The sequence below is a fragment of the Dioscorea cayenensis genome, chromosome 6 (genome assembly GCF_009730915.1).
Source record: "Dioscorea cayenensis subsp. rotundata cultivar TDr96_F1 chromosome 6, TDr96_F1_v2_PseudoChromosome.rev07_lg8_w22 25.fasta, whole genome shotgun sequence".
Taxonomy (NCBI): Eukaryota; Viridiplantae; Streptophyta; class Magnoliopsida; order Dioscoreales; family Dioscoreaceae; genus Dioscorea; species Dioscorea cayenensis.
Window position 1 is genome coordinate 3866645 of NC_052476.1, and position 11064 is coordinate 3877708.

An 11064-nucleotide genomic window follows, 5' to 3' on the forward strand; every position below is an offset into this window, starting at 1 on the left:
AATCAACTTAGAATTTTTTTTGAGTATATATATATATATATATACAAAAAAATATTAATTTAATAATTATTAAAAAATTTAAAAGTATATATATGCAGACATAATTGAATTTTTAAAAGTATGCATGTCATTTTGTTATATTGAGTGGTATACGCTAATTGAATCAATTTTTACAACATAAATATAAATAGTTTTTTTTAATTGTTAAAATAACCCGATGTAAAATTTATTCATTTGAAAATATCACATCAAATCTATTCACTACCTAAGTAATGAGTGACCTTCATTACCAAAGCAACGAGAGGATCTTTTAAAAATACTAAAATATTAGCTTTTTTTTCCTTGGATACCTTTCTATTGTAAAAAAAAATTCACAAATATAAAATTTTTATCTTTTTAAATAATTTTAAGTTATTATTAATTTTTTAAAAATTATTTTTTCACTGCATTTGTTTAGAAAAATATGTCGTCATCATCACCATCACCATTATTATTATTAGGCATATTTTATAAATACGATTCAAAAATATATATTTTTAAAAATTAATTATAACTGAAATTTTTGTTTAAAAGGACAAAAATATTATATTTTTAAAAAAAATATTCATAAAAAAAAAATCAATATTTTAATATTTTTACAAGTCCACTCATTACTTAGGTAATGATTAGATTTGATGATGATTAAATTTGATGCGATGTTTTGAAATTTATGTTGATGAATAATTCTGTCAAAAATTTATTTTGATAATTAAAAAACAAGAGATTATGTCAAGAAAAAGCTGAGGCAAATCATACATATATAAAATTAAAAGTAACTCTATATGAATTAGATTAACTGTGCCTATATTTCCTTTCTTGCTTTAAATTTTTGAAACTTTCAGTCATTCTGAGTTGACATTTTGTTCTAGTGTGTGGATGCATGACAAGTCATTAGAGTATTTGTGAGATGTCAATTCAAGAAAAGTTCACAGCCTAGAACAAGTGTGATAGTGCTACTTTCTTCATATCCAACCAAAAGGTGCAATTTTTTTTGTCAAAGTGTCATGAATTTAATAGCCCTTTCCATTAAGCAACAAACAGTGGCCTTCTTCCAAAATCCCACAGGTTAAACTAAAGCATGATCCAACCTTTTCATGTCAAATCATATTAACTAATTAAAGTACTTAAACATTACAATTTACAATAGATATTGATCATCTTATTCAACTTCAAAGAGAAAAACAAAATAACATGTTATATGTATTTTATGGGAATGACAAATTTTGAGAGAGTAATTAATAATTATAGATCTTATTCATGAATTGTATGTATTTGTTATGCTCTCTAAAGTTTCACAAACTGAGTTGGATGTAAATGTGTCACCATATAGAAGCAAGAGGAAAAAAAAAATTAATGATATGACAAGGAGATCATAGCAAAGAATTAAAAAAAGAAAGGAATTTTGAAATGTCATTATTATAGCCCTATAAAGCTAATTTGTAATTGTTTTGCATGTAATATTGATTATTTATTCCTTACTGAGTGTCACAAACATTGGCTTCTCCTAAAACTCTTTCTTTCCTACTTTAATCCCAAAGTAATTGTTGTTGAAATACTCTACAACAACTAACCAATCTTCTATTATGTATGTGCTAAATGCAAAGAAATTATCAAAAGTGTCAAAGTCATCGTATCCTTCTGTTCGGTTTACTCATGATTGATGAAAATGTCCTAGTAGGAGGTTCATACACAACCGTTGTTGAAGATTATAATAACAAAATTTTAAAATATATATATATATATATATATATATGCAAATTTTCATATTGATCAAAGGATATACAGAAATTTTTTCTTAATATAAAACCTGACAGAACAAGCATTCTCCTGACTTAATAAGCATTTGAGAATCAGTCAAAATCCTACTAATCAAACAGCACTAAAAGCTTAGCCACTGGGTTTTAAACTTTATTGAATCTTGCAGTTATGTTCAGAATGAGGAGACCGAAAAGCTGAGTAAACTATTTTGGACAACAATGCAAAAGAATAAATTCCATGTCATGGATAAGAAAACAGTCACTTCACATGCAACAACTTTCTGAAATCAAAAGCCATTGCAGTCATGAGTGTTGTGTTGTTAAATCACATTGTCTTTAGATCTAATCCTCACAGAATCTTAGAAGGCAAAGCGAAGTTCAAGATAGATGCCGACAAACCTCATGTAGAATTTGCAGGGTCAAATCCATGGGCATCATGAAGCCTTAAAATGAAGGGACCCAAGACTTTGACCAAGACCTGTCATTTAATTTGCAAAGTTTATTTTGGGTGATGAAACATTGGATTGATATATCAATTGAAGAACAGATAAAACACTAACCTCTTGCATGAATAAAATCTTGATGAGAACCCAACAGTGAACAGTTTGGCTAAATTAATTAAGCAACAAATTAATTCGCTGTATGAGCTCTTCTTTCTTTCCTCCAACCTTCATTTTCTTACTGGCAAGGAAGCATTTCATTTCAGCAACAGTAAGGGAATGCAGTTCACCTTTCTTGTAGCAATTGAGAACCTGATAATAATTGAGGTATTAATTCTGTGCTCTAGTATAATTGATGCTAAAGTTAATCATGAATTTACCTTGTAACTTATGTCAGATTGCTCCGAAGGCTGTTTTCCTTTCATTTTCTTGGAGACTTCCGAGATATTCTCTTTGTTGTGAAATACAGAAAATAAAAACAAGTATGATGCTATGGTTTCACGTAGAAGAAAAAAATATGTTTGCTGCTTAAAACAGAAGTTCACAAAAATGAGAAGGATGACCCTCCATATATATATATATTTTTTTAATGAAAAGAGCTACGCAGTAGCTATTTTATTAAAACTAAAAAAGGTTCAAATAACAGGGAAGAAAACGTAAAAGCTAGAAGAAGAACTAGAAAAACAGACTGAGACAGAACAGAAAAAAAATTACATAAAAAAACCTTTGACCCTCCATATTTTAGTAGAATCCAAAACAAGACTATGATCCATGAAAGTGAGAAGTTTGTATGAATCTTACTAAACAGATGTTAGTTGTGCAATGCCCATTTTGATACTGATGTGTGTAAGCTTATGGTCAGCTTTTTAAGTTGAGAACATGTTCATGTGTGTGTATATTGGCACCAATAAGATCATAGCACAAAATTTGATATATTCAGCATCGTTAATTCCATTATTTATAACCTCAAACTACACACACACACAATCTCTAATAAACATAACTGAGTTTTCTTCTTGTCTTCCACAATCACACAATTAAATAAATAAAAAAAAAAAGCGTCCAAAGAAGGTACCAAAGCAGTTGGAAGAATTCAACCAATAAAATAAGCATCATAACAACAGAGATGAGCCAGTTCGATCAGGTATATTGAGAATGCATCATGTTCATAAATATCATAATCTAAATGCGATCTGAACACCGACAGAGTGGATTGGTATAACTTTGGGAAGTGAAAACCCTGGATAGGTCCAACCAATTATGAGAAAAATGTTAGAACATCAGTTGATCAGACATGGCAAAATCTTCATATGCTACCAAACATATATTACATTTTCAGCAGATAGATTGAGAGACCAAACCTAATATATTCAAGTCCAACCAATGTGGGAGTATTAGTTGCTGTAATATATATGCTAGTTGTACAGGTTGAAAAAAAAAAGGGTTTACGGTATAGACCATGCACCTGGATCATTGGAACTAATTTTTTGAAGTTGCATTTAATTTAACTTTAGAATAGTGATCTGACCTCAGCTATTTGATCCAGAGCCTCTACCAGAACTCACTCTAACCTTCCTAATCAGACTCATCTGACTAGACTTATTGTCAACTATTCAAGAATCATTTTACAACTCGTTCAAAAGTCATGTAAAATGCATCTATTTCATATGATTACTTCCATAACTAACCATTTACAATAGTAAGATATGTAAAATTTAGTTAGCAAGATAAACTAACCGTTCGAAATAATTTATAACAACTTGTAAGGCATTTACAGAATCTAGTTTGCCAGGTAAACAACCAGTTTACAATGCATATTTTGTAGCAAGATTTATAAACCATTTTGAATCTAGCTGTAAAAATACATACTCGTCTAGTCTAAGAAAGAAAGATATCTTCCTAGGACAGATACTTATGAACTTATCTTTTCATCATTGTCCAGGATCCTCTTACTTGCTGTCATCTTGTCCAACACTGTATAAGGGTGAAAAAGCAAATTTGTCAACCAGTTTACAATGTATACGGTAAAAACATATATATTTATATGCAACAATTGTGCATCTCTTTCTTTCTGTAGTAATACCTCTTTCAGCACCCAATGGACAGTTGCTATCATAAAAATCTTTGGCCTTCTTGAATTTTCTTGAAGCTTCAGTATTCTAGAAGGGAGTTCATATTTCTGGTATTACATTTTAAAACGAAAGCAAGTCACTTCCACTAATATCAATCCACATCTTACAGGTTGCAGTAGTTTCTCAGCTCTCCAGATCACAGCCCCTTCTGGCGCTTCAAGTTGATTCTGCTGAAAATTTTAGCATGACTACACCTAATCACACTTTCATTTACAGGTTGCTTAATTGTAAATAAAGGAAGACTCTTCAGAAGAACTAGCAGATCAAACAATGAGGATTGAAGTTTGCCTAAGATCCAATGGACAATAACTTAAAGTCTTAAACTTACATCTTTCATGTGAACTTCAGAAGTATGCTTGCCTTTATCAATATTGCTTTTATTTACCAATGCTGACATGTGATGCGCTGAAACAATAATTAAGATAATTCTGCAAGGGTTAAACAATGCTAGAAAATATACACAAACAACAGAACAATTAATAGAAATGATCACCACCTGCCACATAACGTTTAGTGAAGATAGATAAAAAGAGGATTGTAGAATCATCTCAGCTACCAAAATTATATTTTAGTCTGCTGATGTGTTTTTAAACAAAGCACACATGTTAAATTGCATCTCACCTGATTTCGCAGATACAAAAACATATCCAATTTACAATTGGATATTTATTTGCTAAGAGAAGCAAAGAGCTAGGATAAAAATTATAGAGATCTAGTCTACCTGAAGGATCACTTTTGAAGCCCTTCCCCAAAACTGGTGTGTCCAGAGTGGTTGAAAGTATAGAAGTGCCACCATGTACACATTTAATAGCGCTTCCTAGAACTTTTGTGCTTGATGTAGTAGTTTTATTGTGCATTTCAGCGAACTCCAATCCCATGCTAAGTGATGCACTTTCACTAGGAGGCTTTGGCATAACAATTTGGGCACACTTAATAGTGTTTCCAAGAACTTTATTACTTGATGTGATAGCTTTTATGTGTGTTTCAGTGAACTCCAATGCAATGTTGAGTGACGTACTTCCCAGAGATGGTTTTGGGTTATCACAATGGACACAATTAATAGTGTTTCCTACTTTTGTGTTCAATGTGGCGGCTTTTTTGTGCCTTTCAATGAACTTTGGTAACATGCCGAGTGACATGCTTCCCGTAGGCGGGTTTGGGATACCACCATGGACACACTTTGTAGTGTTTCCTTGAACATTTGTGCTTGATGTGGTAGCTTTTTCATACAATTCAGTGAATTCCAACGCCATGCTACCTGGCGCACTTCCCATCGGTGGCTTTGGGGTGTGAAAGTCTAAATATTGAGACCAAATAGAAGTTAACTGGCTTCAAAAGGAAAATGTGTTCAAGGAAGTATTCAACTCCTCTTATTTAAAATTACCCAGAGCCAAAAACATGTCTCTAGCCAACTTTATTAAATTTTCTTGATCATTTAGGATATCACCATTTTCTGCCATATCATTCTTAATATTACTTGTAGCCTTCTGCCAGATTGGCAACATGTTACCAACAGCAAGTGAAGATGATTCCTGCATGTCAAGCATCATGCCCATATTCAATTTTTGCTAAAACTGATTCCAATCAAATAAAATTTCCTTTACTGCAATAATAACAGCTCACCAAGATTACGACTTTAACTTCTTAAATTTCAAGATATACTTAAAGACAACAAATCAGAAAGTAGCAGCAGCCAGTGTTGATAACAAAATGGAAGTTACACTCCAGTATCCACTAAAGAATAGCTCTTGATGTGAAAATTCCTAAATGAAATTCAAAGGCATGTGATCAATGTCAAAGCATTCATTAAAATTCTTGCATTTTATTAAGGAACTATTAAGGAACTAGGTCAAATCAAACTATAGCAGCATGTGACTTTAATTATGTAAATCAACCTATCATTGGTCAGGGGATAAGTAGGAATAGACAACCAAACAGAGTAATTATGAATGATTAGACTAAAATTATACTAACATAACCACTGATAAGTATTGACCAATCATTAATTATTTAGTACTATAAGCCATTAATTAGGTTAATGCAACTCAAATTGAAGATTACTTGTTTTAATTGGCATTAATCACATCAAACCGCATGACCACTTGAAATAAAAGTTTTCCCTCTATAAAAAGACATTCTAAACTCTAACTTCAACTTACTCCAACTTATTCACCGTGTATATTCTCTCTGCAATGAGTAAGTCAGACACACAGAAGCTGAAGGCATGAATTGAGAATGGCAAAATAAAGGCTGTTGCTAAGTCCAGTTGAAGAATAATTACATCAAAACAAGTTACTCTGATGGTAATGTATACCTTTAAGCTGAGTCTCAGAAAACCCTGGTCAAAAAAATTCCATGCTGCATTAAGGATATAATGATATCATTGCAAACTTTCAGAAAAAATCCAATTTAAACCCAAAATAACACAATATGACTTTCAAACAGATCAACACAAACATCTCTTGAATTATATACATGCTTCCAATAGTTTCAAAATATTTTTTATGTTCACATGTTCCTATTCTTGCACATAGCTGCCTAGTCTGGAAATAGGGAAACGACCATACGTAAACCATGAAGAATATGAGAAGTTGGATGTGATTGATTCCTAACCTCCAAGTATATTCATGAAAGATTCCAAAGCCATAATAGCCATGGAAGATCTAATTCTTTGCGGAGTTGGAGCCAACCCTGAACCTTGGAGGACAAAAGTGGATGGCAACCTACATTTTTTACGGTAAAATATATAAATTAGATGCAAGACAAAAGGGAAAAGAAGAAGAAATTTGCCTGCTGAATACAAACTACCCCTTTATGAAAATTATAAAGAAAATGAAGTGGGAAAGGAAGTAACCATTGTCCATTTGAGCCACCACAGGTAAGCCAAACAAAGATAAAGAAATCACTTGCTAAGGAAAGGCCATGCTGCAAGGGTATCGATCACTTTGTCCATGCCAATTGTCACTAAAAAAGAAAGTGCAGTTTTGTATAGGCTAATAAAGAAAGAAAATAAGCCTCATATAATTGACCTTATTTGTACAGTAATCTGCAAATCTTTCAAAGTTCTCTGCTAGAGGTTGTTGTTTGCTCAGTCCTATCATCAGCAAAATAAACTTTATAAAATGCGAGACAAAAAGATGAATGTGTCAATAAAACAACATAGATAAGAAGCTATGTGTGATAACTCATTTACCCATCACATATCCTTCGTGAAGAGAAGGAAGTGTTGTGCAAGATGTTGAGAAATTATACTCCTCCAGAATAACTTCCTCACCATCATTAAACTTCTGCAACAGCTTGGACCCAACTAAACTTGAGACCTATAACAACTAAAGACAAAAATGTAACGCATTCCAACTATTTGCAATGTTTGCATCTAAAAAAAATCTAATGGTCAAAGGATACCTTGTGTCTACTGAAGCGAATTACATCAGGTGAGACAATAAAGATGTAATCATCATCAGTTTCAGGTTGTATATTCTGGATGTAGAACACAAGCTCAATAAAGTTATCTATATAATAATGAAAGGTTAATGAATGTTTACAATTTAATAATGAAATATCATGACTCAACAAATTTGTTAAAGCCATAACTCAGGTCATGCATTTCTTACTTAAAGTCCAACTGTCCAAGCACCGTGGAAAATGTCTATTCATCAAAAAAAAAAAAAAAATCCAGAGATCTCAAAGTTATCTTCCATTCAAGTGAAGAATATATGATTTGGGAAAATTTGCAAACTCAGCCGATTTGCATTTTCCAACATCAAATGAGTTTACCAAGGTATCTTAAAGGGTAAATTTTAGAAACTTGCAGCCAGTTGGATTAATGAACCATGGCCTATGTGAGGGAAAATATTCCACGGTAAGAGATTTGGAACAGATCCCATTTTGAAAGATTTTCGTATCCACTGCTTGAATTGGAAAGGAGAAAAGTGTGAATATTCTCAACATTTTTTAAGGCAACGGATTTTTCTTTTTCCTCATTCTGGATGGTAAATGTTTCTCAGGACATGGAAATTGAAACAAACCCATATTTGAATTGAAACTGAGAGATATTGATGCAAGAATTTCTACTATAATTGAATTTTTATGTGACATATGCAAAGAATAAGTGCTGTAAGTCTACTATGTATGTGTATATGTATACCACACTTATTTTAGTTCCAACATAAAATCAAAGCTAGTACAATTTTTTTGTTTGAAAATCAGGAAAGAGAGAACTATTGATTAAGCCTGGAAAATATCTTCCTGTTATCTTAAAGGTCTAATAGAATTTTTTAGCATACAGATAAGAAAAAACTAACTCAGAACCTATGATGCAAACTTTCCAAACAAAATCCTGCTTCAACCGTAAATGCACAATTATTTATATATTTGATTTCATTACCCCAGCATCAGAAAGCCATAAGAACCCAGCATCTAAATGAACTATATACTTTGATCTATTGTGATTCTGCATAATGTCAAATATCTCAAGATATTATCTTTGGTTAAACGCTATAAATTAGAGTGCCGCTCAGGAGGCCACGCATACACAAGCATGTGCAAACAAAACTAGTAAGAGAAACATACAAGAAATTCGATTCACTCAAACAATCAAATACCAGCAAGTTTTCAAAATTAATAAGAGCAAAAATAACCAAATCAAAGGATTGAAATCTAGGCTCACCACATTAACAGCACACACATGTTTCCCCTCCTCAGAAGCATCAAAACTCGAGCAAACAAATGAGTTCTCGCCCACACAACTCCAGCCATTCTCAAGCATAGCACACCTCAACCCACATTCAATTGCTCTGGTCACGATTGAAGATGAAATTCCCACCTCCTCTTTATCCACAACCTTTCCCAATACCCCCATCAGTATCAACCAATTTGTTCACATCTCCATTGAATTCACGAACCAAGATAGAAGAAGAACAATAACAAGAAGCAGAGAAACTCACATTGGAAGCAGGAAAAGCATCAGTGAGCTCCCGAACAACTCCGGCAACGGAATGAGACTGAGATAGCTGGTATACAATGAGGATCTGAGAAGAGTAGGGGAGGCAAGCGACACGGTACCGCCGGGACAGCTTCCAGCAGAGGGTTTCGACATCGATGGAGAGAGGTGGGGAGGAGGAGAGGGAGAGGGTGAGGAGATGGAAGGGAGAGAAGCCATTGGAGAGCGAGGACGAAGCCCTAACCATGATCTTGTTCCTGAACATCGAGAGATGATGGAGCTCGGCCAAAGACCGCGCGAGCTTTCGATTAGTTTATATAGATTTGAACCCCAAAATAAATAAATAAATTGTATTTTTTTATTTATTGCACATCTACCCCTGTGAAAATGCATATTTGAGCGGGGATCAGTATTAAAAAGATTTATGTTTATGCGTACAAGCTCATAAAAACATGAAGGGTTTGTTTGTTTTGAAATTTTTTTATTCTAAAAACTCTTTTTTTTTTTAATGATTTTTTTTTGTTTTTAATTTCTGTTTTATGAATGGTGATTTAGATTTTGTTTTAAAAAACAAATTTTAAGATAAAGAAATGCATTTGTTATAAAATATTAAAGCAATGCATTTTATGCGTTACAATGATAATTAAATAATTAATTTTTTTTTTTTTAGAAAGGCGACAAACACCAGAACTCAGGGACGTGCACGTGTGGGGAGCAAAGCTCAACGCCGACCCACATGCCCTCACTTTGTGTAGGACATGAGGTTCGATCCTGGGTCCTCTCCGAAACGAACGCCCTACGCAAGGGACCCGATACCAATTGACCCAAAAGCTGTTGGTAAATAATTAAATATTATCATTGTCAAGTATTTAAATAATTTTTAAAAAATTCAAATATGGTATTTGCATATATTTATATTAGTTATTAAGGGATATATATATATATATTTCATTTTTATATCATATAATTTATACTATATAAGATATGCATAGAATCTGATTAAACATAAATTTTGAAAAATTACTATTTAATACCACGCAAGTAATCCGTTTTGACAAAATTGAAAATGTTTTATTAAAATAGTTTTATGTCATTTTGTAAAAACAGAACAATTACACAATATGTTTTAATAAAATGATAAACTATAAATTTATTAAAAAAGAAAAAAAAAACCAGAACAAATACAAAACAAGTCCAGAGTCCATTGGCTAGATAAAAAAAAGTAGAAAAAACACAAAATACATAAACAAATATCAAATAAAAGAATGCAATGGATATAGAGGTAGGAAGGTTACCCAGGGGTAAAAATGGCTCTCCTCCCCAGATATATAAATCAGTCTTTATCTACGTGTTGGCAGGGACGAAACCAAGGGGGGGCTAGCGGGGGCTTCAGCCCCCCCTCGGCTCTGGCAATCTCTCTATCCGGCGGTGAAACCAACCCCTCCTCACTAGAACAACTCAACAAAGCCCAAACCCTAGCCAAGGTCGGCATGCCTTCTCTTATATATATATATATATATATATATATATATATATATATATATATATAACTCATTATTATAATATCAATTGGAAGGTGATGAAGAAGACGAAGACAACGACGATGAGGAGAGCTCAGCGAGAAGAGAGACGAGTGTTCATGAAGAGAGCTTTTCATTATTTATATATATATATCTCTATATATAATAAATAAATAAAAAAAACTGTTTATATTTTTAGTTTATAATATTAAAAAAATAAGGAATGGAGTGGAG

The 11064-nt window shown here is 32.6% G+C and overlaps 1 protein-coding gene across 3 annotated transcripts; it reads right to left on the bottom strand.

Moving 5' to 3' along the window:
* Nucleotides 1-1936: 1936 nt before the first annotated feature.
* Nucleotides 1937-10723, bottom strand: LOC120264005. 3 transcript variants are annotated; one of them, XM_039271995.1, is made up of 18 exons: nucleotides 10606-10723; nucleotides 9315-9567; nucleotides 9038-9211; nucleotides 7774-7848; nucleotides 7562-7688; nucleotides 7398-7462; nucleotides 7223-7293; nucleotides 6982-7091; nucleotides 6683-6726; nucleotides 5753-5900; nucleotides 5090-5665; nucleotides 4697-4773; nucleotides 4476-4538; nucleotides 4320-4395; nucleotides 4161-4210; nucleotides 2617-2694; nucleotides 2357-2548; nucleotides 1937-2274 (listed from the first exon to the last, which is right to left on the bottom strand). In XM_039271995.1, the coding sequence occupies exons 2-17, from the start codon at nucleotides 9555-9557 to the stop codon at nucleotides 2411-2413; spliced, it is 2115 nt and encodes a 704-aa protein (XP_039127929.1). In that variant the 5' UTR covers nucleotides 9558-9567; nucleotides 10606-10723; the 3' UTR covers nucleotides 1937-2274; nucleotides 2357-2410. The 3 variants fall into 3 exon arrangements, with proteins under 3 accessions (XP_039127929.1, XP_039127928.1, XP_039127927.1); XM_039271994.1 differs by lacking the exon at nucleotides 10606-10723 and having other exon boundaries at nucleotides 4476-4535; nucleotides 9315-9591; XM_039271993.1 differs by lacking the exon at nucleotides 10606-10723 and having other exon boundaries at nucleotides 9315-9591.
* Nucleotides 10724-11064: the final 341 nt, after the last annotated feature.

Excerpts from the sequence above, each read along its gene's own strand:
- LOC120264005 (XM_039271993.1), bottom strand. The coding sequence starts at position 9,575 with ATGTTCAGGAACAAGATCATGGTTAGGGCTTCGTCCTCGCTCTCCAAT. Across the intron at positions 5,901-6,682 it reads TTCTGAGACTCAGCTTAAAG|GAATCATCTTCACTTGCTGT; the intron begins GTATACATTACC and ends CTTGACATGCAG. Across the intron at positions 5,666-5,752 it reads AGACATGTTTTTGGCTCTGG|ACTTTCACACCCCAAAGCCA; the intron begins GTAATTTTAAAT and ends CTCAATATTTAG.